The 12291-nt window shown below is 40.8% G+C and overlaps 1 protein-coding gene across 2 annotated transcripts in view; it reads right to left on the bottom strand.

The window, feature by feature from the left end:
• The window catches only part of SNAP25 (synaptosome associated protein 25), an 84136-nt gene that overhangs the window by 25299 nt on the left and 46546 nt on the right, over positions 1-12291 (bottom strand). For both annotated transcript variants that reach the window (XM_032859181.1, XM_032859180.1), the window contains exons 2-3: positions 3091-3225; positions 1138-1179 (exon numbers count right to left, since the gene is read on the bottom strand). In XM_032859181.1, the coding sequence (XP_032715072.1) occupies positions 1138-1179; positions 3091-3162 (114 nt within the window). In that variant the 5' untranslated portion in view covers positions 3163-3225. The remainder of the gene's footprint in view (positions 1-1137; positions 1180-3090; positions 3226-12291) is intronic.

The raw sequence follows: 12291 nt of genomic DNA, 5'->3' as shown, positions 1-12291 counted from the left end.
CCTTCCCTTGTGTCCTGGGGAGCTCATGGTGCCCCCTTCTCCCCACTACTCTTATGGCAAGTCACGTTTAGCCAATATTTCATTTCTGGATATGAAGCTGAAGCTGCAGAAATAAAGGAAGATGTTGACTTCCCTCGCTTGAGGGACAGCCGAACTTCCAGTTAGCCTTATAACATTGATCTTTCTTTCCTTTCATGTCATTGCATAGCAATTTACAGTAGCATGAGGCAAGTAGGCTCATTTAATCATTCTGCTCGAGAACACGCAAGATCTCTAAAAATGATAACCACACATGAATTGATAAGCAGTTTTAAAGCATAGCTAAAATAGCATTTCACTGAATAAAAACTATTAGGCTTGTTTTATTCAGTTAAGATAAATATAGCCCATCCCATTCTTTTTCCACTTAATCTCTCCCAATGGGCAAGTTCAATTAATCCACTTATTCCTCCTGGTTGACTACTGCTCTCCCCAACTGGAATGAGCAAGGTTTATTGTAAATGCCCTTTTGATTCCATTATTGCTATCTGCCCTATTTTACCCATTTGAATGTAGTTTGGGATTCATTAACGATGCCTCGCAAATGGATGTTCAATCCAGAGTTGGGAATATAAAAGAGCTTCTATATTTGTGTTATGGCCTTGAAATTCCTCTTATCAAAGTATTTTCCTATTACCTCATGAATTTTAGTGCCTGACTCTCAATATTACAATTTCTGAAAACATTGTGTCTATGGGGATATATATTTTTAAAGTCATATGTGTGGCTAAGTCAAAACAGAATGTCAAGATTAGATGTGACTTAGAGGCATCAAAATCATTACAAATGAAGTTTTTATGTAAGTAATGACTTTATATTTGCTTAAAGTGATTCAATGTTCTATGATTTCTTAGGAGCATTTACTTGGAAATACCATCCTTCTCTACTTCCCAGACTATAAATGTAGCCAGGGATGGGAGGGAGAGAGGATCCTTTGATGGCTTCCTGACCTCTCCTTCATTAATGTGAATTCCAGGTAGGCTATAATGGAATCAATGGAATCAATGGGATGATGGCCTAGGAAAAGGCAGTAGGGTCTAGGAAAAGAATATGCCAGCAAAAGGGATTAGTTTATTTTGAAATATGGCCACTCCTTACCTCTTCAACCAGTTGCAGCATACGACGGGTGCTTTCCAGTGACTGAGATTAAAAAAAAAAATACATTATGAATGCAGGAATCAGAGGTCTTGGAAAATCTAAACTATTCTCTTCACTTGAGACACACACACAAAGGGTTACTATCACATATTCTTTTAAGTTTGTAACTGAACACATTTTCAATCTATTTCCTATCAGTCTTTCTACATAATAAGATTCCCTAAAGCAATTACATTAAAGCTGATCTTCTAAAATCAAAACCATATGATGAAGCTGATCTTGATATCAAAGACAAACTAATCTGGAAAAGATATTTTTGCATGTGCAGGATGCATGAAAAATTATCTCAAATACTCAGAGGATTAATTTGGTCTCCTTGGACCAGGAATATTGAATTTTAAACACAAACATAATTTCTCATGAATGGAGATGAATCTAACATCAAGTTTCTTATAAAGCTCCTAGAAACACAATTGGAAGTTCTTATCAATACAAATTAAGCTGTCGCCTTAGGGTGAAAAGAAAATCAAGCATGTTTGAAATAACCAGCCTATAGGAGACAGCTACAATAATTATCTTTAGCCTTAGATAAGACAAAGTGAGATGGAAAGTCTGAAGTAAGCACTGGTCCCTCAGGCACATCATTGTCACTTTTTTCTCAGTTCCTTTGAAACTAACTACTAGACTCCAGAACGAGTGTGATTTCTCAAGGCTTTGCTTTTAAGTGACAAACTTATTTTGGACAAGATTCTGCAGGAGCAGGAAGAATGTTAAGTTTCCTGGAAGAGCTGTCAGAAGGCTGCTTGTTGAAATAAAATGGCTATAAGCAGTGGTATGTTGGTAAATGCTAAAATATATGAATATGAATATGTGAATATGAAATAGACATGAATATACATATATGCATAGTTGTTATTTAAACTTATTATTTTCCTGATAGAAGGGATGGAGAGCATAAAATTTATAGATAATACAATACACAAAGCCCTTTATTATAAATTTCATGTAGCGAATTGATTTTCACAGAAAGCTTTTGTCAAGTTTTGCTGAACTCTTGTGTCCATTGCTAAGCATGCAAAGAACAAGTGTAGTTCTGACATGAATGTCGGTTGATATTTTCATTTGCATTAATGAGTAAGAGAAAAGTGAGACAATGAAGAAATGTTGGGACTTTGCTAGTTTGTCAATGATGCAAGTGACTTCTTTGCTGAAGAGAAAAAAATTTTCAAATACTGGATTTTCTCCATTTTTTTGAGTTAATTAAAGAATAATGGCTAGAGACATGCACACTTTGAAGTTCAATCTATGTTATTAATATTTTCTCCACTTAAGTCTAGACAGTCAACAAAACAGTTAATCAAATCCTGATTTGGAGCATTTGCAGATTCCTGTGCTATAAACATCCTTAACCTGATTTTTGACTACAGCATGGCATCCCTGAAGGTGAATTTGGGAAGATGTACAGTAACACACTGTTATATGGTATTCCTGCACTATAGGTCTAACACAAGTCAAGAACTTTGAGAACATAGGTAATAGGGAAATATTTAAAAACTGATTGAGTTTTGAGTATTTATGACCCTTGGTTTTTAATTTAATCTACTTAATTATCAATTTGTATAAGTCAATTTTAACATCAGCTTGAAAGATTCTGGAAAATGTAGCAATCAGCTCTCAGAATCAGGCCAGCTCCAGACAGCCAAAGACAGCTTTTCTTAGAGGATCTTGACTTCTCTAGATTTCTAGGAATTGGGAGTTTAGGCTAAGACATTAGTTATATGTAGGTTTATCCACCCATTCCTATCTGTAGAGGTGTCAGGTGTATAGAAAATCAAAGTCCTACTCCTCCGTTTTTAAAATTGAGATGTTAGTAGACATTTTCCACCTGAACCTGAATAAGACAAACTACTCAGCTCCCCATGTTTTGCTCCTTTCTCATGTCCCATTCCTTACCTCATCAGCCAGCTGGTCAGCCCGTCGCTGCATCTCCTCCAGCTCATTGCGCATGTCCGCGTCTTCGGCCATGGTAGTGGTGGGGGGTGGCTGGGTCCTTGGCCTGGGGGTCAGTGATGGCTCTGGACACAGGAACTAGAAAAAGCAGATTTGAACATGTGAGAGTTCATGTAAGTGCATGTAGTATGTGCAAATAGGAGAGCTAAATAGCCTACACTGTCTCCATGACTCAGTCATCTTCTGAAAGACAGAAGCCATACTCAGGGTTCAATAGAATCTTGCTATTTCTCTAAAAGGTGCATTATAAATGCATACTTGCCAGCTTTACAATGGAGACAGATACCTGTCTACATATGAAGCATTTTTAAGATACACCACCCAAGAGTTTGGAATGGTGGTGTTGAGGGATGTGGTTCTGGGTTAGTATACTTTTTTTTTTTTTTAAGATTTTATTTATTATTTGACAGAGAGAGACACAGTGAAAGAGGGAACACAAGCAGGAGGAGTGGGAGAGGAAGAAGCAGGCCCCCCGCCCAGCAGGGAGCCCGATGCGGGGCTCGATCCCAGGACCCTGGGATCATAACCTGAGCCAAAGGCAGATGCCTAATGACTGAGCCACCCAGGCGCCCCTGGGTTAGTATACTTTTAACCTCACATTTATTTTCTATTTTTATTTTATTTTTAAGACCTTTATTGAGGTATGATTGACATATAATAAATCCCACATATTTGAAGTGTATAGTTTGAAAAATTTTGACATATGTACACACACAAGAAACCATGACCACAATTAGGAAAACATATTCATCACCCCCAAAGTTTTTACATACTCTTTGTAATCCTACACACCCACTCATCCCATCTCATCTTACCCCTGTGTTGAGACTACTGCTTATCTGCTTTCTGTTACTATAAATTAGTTTGCATTTCCTAGAATTTTATATAACTGGACGATACAGTCTCTACTATTTTTTTGTCTCTTTTTTTACTTAGCATAATGATTTTGAGATTTATTGTGTTGTAGCATGTATTAATAGTTTGTTCCTTTTTGATGTTGAGTCGTACTTCATCGCATTTAGAAGCACTTAGATTGTAGAGGCTAAGGGCAGGCCCTGAGTGCCTACAAGAATTTAGATAGAGAATGCCCTCCAGGAAAGGAGCAAGCACCATAGATAACTACAGTATGACGAGAATTTGGGATGGTAGACACAGAAGGATTTAGCAAAGTCTGATTATTACAATTCCTCCCTATGTCGCATTGTTTCTCTATAGCCCAGCAAACATTTGTTTACCAACCATTTTCTCTTTTTTAATCTTCCTGTGAATTTTTTTCTGTCCTTTGAAGTTCCAGACTCCTACCCTCTTCTCCTTAGTTCAGGATGACATATATACCTCATTTTGCCTGACTGCCTTTGGCACTCATATCTATGTGGATTCCCCATTTACATATAATTAAATTTGATTTTTCTCCTGTTAATCTGTCTCATGTCAGTTTAAGTCTAAGACCAGCTAAAAGAATCTTGAAGAATAGAGGTAAATTTTCCCTCCCCAGCAAGGGAGCTAAAGGCAGAAAATTTTTAGTCTCCTTCAGTTTTTATCAGAGGTTGCCAAGAAGGCTTATGTGAGTATGCATAGCTATTTTTCCAGAAAGGGATGGATTCTTGTCCCTGAAATGTGACCGGCCCTTTCCTGGTTATACACCTGAAATCCCATATGTTGCAAATTACAGGTAGCTCCCTCCGGAGCCAACCAGCACCGTTCCCCTCTTCCTTTTTCCTTTCTTTCTTTCTCCTGTCTTCCCTTCTTTCTCAAATATTTATTGAGTATTTTTAAGATGCCAGGGCAGTGTTAGGCACTAAGGATACAGTGATGAATGAGACAGGTAATTTCACTGTTGTCATGGAGCAACAGCTTAATTAGGAATTTGGGAGTCAAATAAGGAAATTAAATTATTCAGTGTGAAACTAATTTTTTGGGTCACACTATACCTGCCTATGGGTCACAGCAGGCCTCCCTGAGGAAGTCATGTCCCCAGGAAAGGCCATCAGAGGTAACAAGATAAAGAGCCCAAGGAAGGGTTTGAGATGATAAATATTTGATACACTAAAACCTTCTCTGTGAGTAGCACAACTGTAGAAGGCCTGGGCTCTTGCTTTGTGGCTGAGATGGTCAAGTGGGCACTGGAAATTTCCCTCCCTCTTCCATGGTAGTGTATGGTGACAGGGAAATGGCTGCCCAGTTGGGAATTACATTTCCAGTTCTCCCTGCATGGAGGTGGTGTAGTTGGTAGAGATGGCTCATGAGTTACAGTGGAAATGATGTGTATCCCTACTAGGCTAAGGCCGTTCAGAAGCAGGCATTCTTTCTGTGTCCTCTCTTTCCCTCTCTGCCAAAAAAGCCAGAGCCCTAGAGGATGGCCAGGCCATGAGACAGCAAGAACTTGGGCCCTTGGAAGCCCTGTAAGGAGGCAAGTTGAGAGTTAACCACGAAGACCTGAACCTTCATATGAAAGCACAGTGCACTTCTACTGCACTGCACTACTGAAAAGGTGAGCACTTTGTTTTGTTATAGCAGTGGGTGTTACAATAACAAAGGCAGGCCAGAAGAAACGTAGAATGGAATAAAAATACTGTGCAGGAGCATGAATTCCCAACTGAAAAACATATCTGTGTTTGTTCTTCTATTGAAAATTGAAGATGGGAAAGGAACTTAGATTGAGGGCTTTGGAGCAATACAATATTTAATTATTATTCATTTTTTAAAGACTATTTATTTATTTGAGAGAAAGAGAGAGCACGAGAGAGAGCATGGGCAGGGGAGAGGAGCAGAGGGAGGAGAAGCAGACTCCCCACGGGAGCAGGGAGCCTGATGTAGGGCTTGATCCCAGGATCTCCAGATCATGACCTGACCAGAAGGCAGATGCTTAACTGACTGAGCCCCCCAAGTGCCCCCATGTTTAGTTATTATTCTAATAATTATTGTTATCATTACTTGTAGGAGAAGGTTTTTTTTTTTTTTTTTCAAAAATAAAATGAAAAGTCTTCATCAAAAATAATCAGGTTCTCAGAGTCAGGCCCTCAGTGAACTCATCTCCTAGGTCCACTGCTATACTGCTTTCTCAACAGTTAAGGTTAAAAGTCCTCTGGGATTTTAATTTCGCACATATTATTAGACTCTTTCACATGTATTACTCTTATGAAGTAACTCAGACTATTCAGGGTTCCTCAATAGGAGGAGTCCTAGAGTGAACCTTCTTTGGAGATAATAGATTTCACAGTTCTTTTATACCCAGTGGTTCTTGGGCAAAGTGACAAATGTGGAATCACAGTAAAAAAAAAAAAAAAAAAAAGAAGAAGAAGGAAAAAGCTTCAGAACTACCTTCTACTTACCAGCATTTTTTATAAAAAATGTAGTAAGCTTATATTAGGTTAGTTCTGTATGCAGCCATTTAAAATGTCGGTAGAGCATCATACCATGAGCCACTGATTTTTATTTTTTTAAAGATTTTTATTTATTTATTTGACAGAGAGAGAGAGAGAGAGACAGTGAGAGATGGAATACAAGCAAGGGGAGCTGGAGAGGGAGAAGCAGGCTTCCCGCTGAGTAGGGAGTCCCATTTGGGGCTCCATCCCAGGTCCCTGGGAACATGACCTGAGCTGAAGGCATACACTTAATGACTGAGCCACCTAGGTGCCTTAAGCCTGCTGATTTTTTAAAAAAATATTAAATTATTTGAGAGAAAGAGGGAGAAAGCATGAGTGGGGGAGGGAGAGAGGGAGAGAGCATGAGTGGGGGAAGGGGGAGACGGAGGGAGAGAATCTCAAGCAGACTTCCCTCTGAGTATGGAGCCCAACATGGGGCTCAATCCCATGACCCTGAGATCATGACCTGAGCTGAAATAAAGAGTGCCATGCTTAACCAACTGAACCACCCAGGTGTCCTGAGCCAGGTAATTTTTGAACACCAGTTCTGGCCACCATAATATGTACTTATGATATAGAGCTTTATATGCTTTGTGTTTTACTTAAATACAGGTCTGCACTTTGAAAATTAGGGATCTAGAAAGCAGAAACTGGAAGGAATTTATATTAAACCATTTCTGAACCTTGAACTAGGCAGAAACAAAATTCCTGTGTTCTTCTGGGTGGCTGGGATCTACCCCTCAGAATGGTGCATCCATGGAAATGCGGAGTAGATTGTGAGCCCTAGATTAGTGGAGTGGACAAGAGCTTGCATAGATGGTTGACTCTGGCACTAGGTTGCTGGCTCACTCTGGGCAAGTTTATCACCATCTCTGAGCCTCAGTTTTTTTCAACAGGGCACAAAATCCTAGTGTCATAGGCTTTCCGAGAGGAATATAGTATATATTTTTAACTTTTATTAAAATTTTTTTCCCTTGGGGAGAGACTTTTATTTTTTAATTTTTATTTTTTATTAACATATCATGTATTATTTGCTTCAGGGGCACAGATCTGTGAATCGTCAGACTTACACAATTCACAAAACTTACCATAGCACATCCCCTCCCCAATGTCTATAACCCAGCCACCCTATCCCTCCCACCCCATTTACCTCCAGCAACCCTCGTTTTGTTTCCTGAGATTTAGAGTCTCTTATTGTTTGCCTCCCTCCCCGGTCCCATCTTGTTCCATTTTTTCCCTCCCTTCCCCCCACAACCCCCTGCCCTGACTCTCAAATCCTTCATATCAGAGAGATCATATGATAATTGTCTTTGATTGACTTATTTTGCTTAGCATAATACCCTTTAGTTCCATCCATGTCATTGTAAATGGCAAGATTTTGGTTTTTTTGATGGCTGCATAGGATTCCATTGTATGTATATATATATATACACACCACATCTTATTATCCATTTATCTGTTGATGGACATCTGTTGACTATTGTGGACATTGCCGCTATAAACATATGGGTGCACGTGACCCTTCAGATCACTACACTTGTATCTTTAGGGTAAATACCCAGCAGTGTGATTGCTGGGTTGTAGGGTAGCTCCATTTTCAGCTTTTGGAGGAACCTCCACACTGTTTTCCAGAGTGGCTGCACCAGCTTGCATTCCTACCAACAGTGTAGGAGAGATGAGGGGAATGTATCATAGAAAGTTCTGATCAACCTTGTTCGTAACGACCTGGGGGCTTCATATTCGGAAAGCCTTGCTTGTTTGGGATAAGCCTGTACCCTTTTGCAAAGAGTGGAGGAAATCCAGTATTTGTTAACTAGCTTTCCTTTCTAACGGCTGGCCAGGAGGAATGTTGCTGTGGTGCTGAGCCCTGTAGCAGCCTGAAACCAGGGAAACCAGCAGAGTGCTCGAGCCTGCAGTCCTGAAGCAACACCTCTCACAGGATTGCCATGTGGAGACAAATAAAAGCATCTTCTCTCCCTGTTCTCTATCTTTGTATTTTGCTGCTGGGTTCCTTGGGGGATCATCTTCATTCACTCTAAGCAAGCAACTGACCTTTCCTCCTAATAAGTTAGTTTATTAGAAGGCGGGTCCTGCTTTTTCCAAACTAGAGTATGATTGCTAGTTCTCTCTTCCAGGTCTATTTCCTGATGGTGCTCTCTCTTACTCTCCCTTTGTCTCTCTCTGTCTCTGTCTCTGTCTCTCTCTCTCTCTCTCTCTCTCTCTCACACACACACACACTCAGGTCATGGGTTTCCTTGGCAATTTCCTCCCAAAGTTGCTATTCTCAACCCCTGAAAAACAGCTATAGGGCCCTCCCCGCCCCCCACCCTGCCCCAGCTTCAAGTTGACAGCAGCTGACAAGGATCTGGCTGATGGGCTGTTGGTGTGATGGCAGAGAAGCCATGTGGTGGATATCTTTGTTTTCAGCCCTTCCATGGTCTCCCCAGGAGCTCCCGCACCTTAGTCCTGCTCTAAGATATGAGGGATGTCTGATCTGGGAGGAGGGCCAATGCACATAATGATCTCAAGTGCACAGCATTTTTCAAGCTGAAAAAGCAGCGTCCACACCCCTGAAAAGACTAGAGGGAGAGCAGGCATGGGGTATGTCTCCAGATCCTCTGTTGGGATACGTAATGCTAGTGTTTGATAAATTTGCCCCACAAGCCCCAAACCCAGGCACACTAACCTAAGAGATAGCACCTGAAGAGGCCTACTGATGTTGATGAACCCCAAACAGATCAGCTGAAAGGATGGTCCTAGTGAAATGGCTTTTAGTGTCCAGGTGGCATAGCACAGTCACTCACATTATTAGCACACTGAACCTTCATCTTGCATGTCACTTGGGCTAATGGTACGGTCCAGGCCAACAAAGCCTGCTGCTCAGTTAAATGAATTAGGAACAGAGCCACTCCAAACTATTCCCTGGGCCTCTGCTATAAGATAATCTCCCATTCTATTAAGGGTCCAACAGTATCCTATTATCTCAAAGCACCGGTGTTTAGTAAAGGATCTGGCCCCTAGTAGGTGTTTAATTCATGTTAATTGATTTGTTGAGTGAAGGAACGCACTGTTCTGATGCACCCCCCACCCCACACAGGTGGCATTTAATGTTCCCAAGTCAGCAGTTTTCCAGGTGTGGTCTAGGGCAGTGCTTCTAAAACTTCAGCAGACTTCAGAGTCTCTTGAAACCTGGTTAAAACGGACTGCTAGGTTCCATGCTCAGAAATTTTGAATCAGTTGGTCCGAGATGGGTTCCCAGACTCTGCATTCCCAACAAGTCCCAGGTGATGCTGCTGTCACTGGCCCACAGATAGCACTTTTGCACAGCTCTGATACCTAGGACCCTATCTCCTGGAGTGTTAGTGAGTGTCACTGGGTGAGCGGGGAGCGGGCAGGTTCTCCAGGTACCCAGACTCTGGGGGAGACCAGACGCTCAACCAGGGGCTTCAGGGAATTATGGCCAAATCCAGTTCATTGCCTATTTTTGTACTGGCTGTATGCAAGGACGATTTTATATTTTAAATGGTTAAAAAGACTCAAAGAAGCGTAACTTATACATGTAAAAAGAGTATGAAATTCAAGTTTTAGGGCACCTGGGTGGCTCAAATGGTTAAGCATCTGCCTTTGGCTCAGGTCGTGATCCTGGGGTCCTGTGATGGAGTCTCGCATCGGGTTGCCTGCTCAGTGGGGAGCCTGCTTCTCCCTCTGCCTCTCTCTCTCTCCCATAAATAAATAAAATCTTTTAATTTTTTAAAAGATTTTATTTATTTATTGGAAAGAGAGAAACAGTGAGAGAAGGAACACAAGTAGAGGAAGCAAGAGAGGGAGAAGCAGGCTTCCAGCTGAGGAGGGAGCCCAACTCGGGGATCGATCACAGGACCCTAGGATCATGACCTGAGCCGAAGGCAGACCCTTAACCACGGGGCCACCCAGGTTCCCCGTTAAATAAAATCTTTTTTTTTTAAATTTCAAGTTTTAGGGTTTATAAATACAGTTTTATGGACACACCCATGCCCATTGGGTTCCCTGATGTCAATGGTCCTTTCAGGCTACAAAGGCAGAGCTGGGTGGTGGCAAGAGACCATGTGTCTCTCAGTGTTGAAAATATTTACTCTCTGGTGCTATACAGAAAACATGATCCCTGGGTTAAATCAAGTTAAACAAAAAATCCTTAAAGCATTCCCTCTCAGTCTTTATACCCACAGAGCACTGTACATTTCTCGTAGAAAGACACATTGTCTATATTTGTCTGAAGAAGCCCCTTCTCGTGCAATGGGTTTGTATTTCCTGGGCCATTTTTAAATTTTTTGTTTCTTTCTTTATTTTTTAAAGATTTATTTATTTATTTGAGAGACACAGAGAGAGACAAAGAGAGCATATAGGGGCAGAGGGAGAGAGAGTTCTAAACAGACTGCACCAAGCACAAAGCCCAATGTGGGGCTCAATCCCAGGACCCCGAGATCATGACCTGAGCTAAAGCCAAAAGTCGGACGCTTAACCAACTGGCGCCCCAGGACCATTTTTTAATTTAACATGTAACATGAATTTGCTTTTGACTGATGATTTCTACAGGGTTTCAGGACTACAAATTAGATTTAATCCATGTAATTCACCACAAGGTCCTGGGATGCCTGTGCAGACCTCACAGAGATTCCTAACTCCCATGACCAACTCCAGGCCAAGATTCCCAGCCCCAGCAACAGCACTGGACTGCATTAGAGACAGAAACACCTGAGAAGCTGTTGCTGTCACTGTACATGGTACAAAATAAGCAGGGTGCTGCTATTCCTTGATGTCAAGTAAAATTTGGGAAGTTCTGTTTTCTCATGTGGCACATAAGTCTATTTGAGACTAGCATTAGACATGGGGCAAGTAAAAGGCAGAGAAAACCCTTACTTCCTTGTCAAGAGGATTACTTATTTTCATGCACTAGGCTAAAGCTGTTCTCTCCATGCAGAGTCTGGGGCTCAAATATGGGATTAGGACCCAGGAAAAGAGATGAGCATGGAAATAAGGGATGTGTGTTTTTAGCAGACAAGGATGGCTATTAGAGATATGGATAGCTATTATTCTGGGGACACTGGCCATTAACCTAAGCATGATAGGGCAGGAACATATTGGAAAAAAATGTAAGGAGAGTATGCCATGAGCTGACATCTATTTCTCTTCATGCTTTATCTTTTAATTAATACAACAAATCAACAAACCCACACACATCAACACCTACTGGCTGAAATCATCCCCAAGCTGAAACCTACAACTTGGTATCTTCTCACACTGCTGATAATTGGGGTCATCTCTTTCTCCTCCTGCAGAACCTGCCTGCTTTCTGGTGGAAATACACTTTAAAATTCAACAAAAGTTTATCAAAGACTCACTGTATTCAACCAAGCCCAGAGAAGAACAAAGGGACTTTATAAATTAAATTGGACAACTCTCCTTAATTATTGATAAAATTGCACTAACCTGCACTGAGGGCTCTTTGCTGGACCCTGTTTCAAGTACTTTTCATATAATTTACATGATCCTTCAATGCCATATGGTACACATACTATTACTATCCCCACTTTGCAGATTAGAAAACACGTTTAGAGGTAATTCTCTATTAACACACAGCTAATTTTCATATCAGAAATCTGGATCATTTTCAAAAGTATAATTTCAAAGCATATTTATTCTGAAAGCACTTTGTGTGGTTATTTTTGTCTTCTAATCAAAAACTAAAAACTATTTTATTTTTAGTTTCATTTATATGCTGAAAAATAACATAGAGTGGTTT

Source organism: Lontra canadensis, unplaced genomic scaffold, assembly GCF_010015895.1.
Source record: "Lontra canadensis isolate GAN:19392208 unplaced genomic scaffold, GSC_riverotter_1.0 scaffold16, whole genome shotgun sequence".
Taxonomy (NCBI): Eukaryota; Metazoa; Chordata; class Mammalia; order Carnivora; family Mustelidae; genus Lontra; species Lontra canadensis.
The sequence above is the reverse complement of the archived record's forward strand: the minus strand, read 5'-3'. Positions and strand labels throughout refer to the sequence as shown.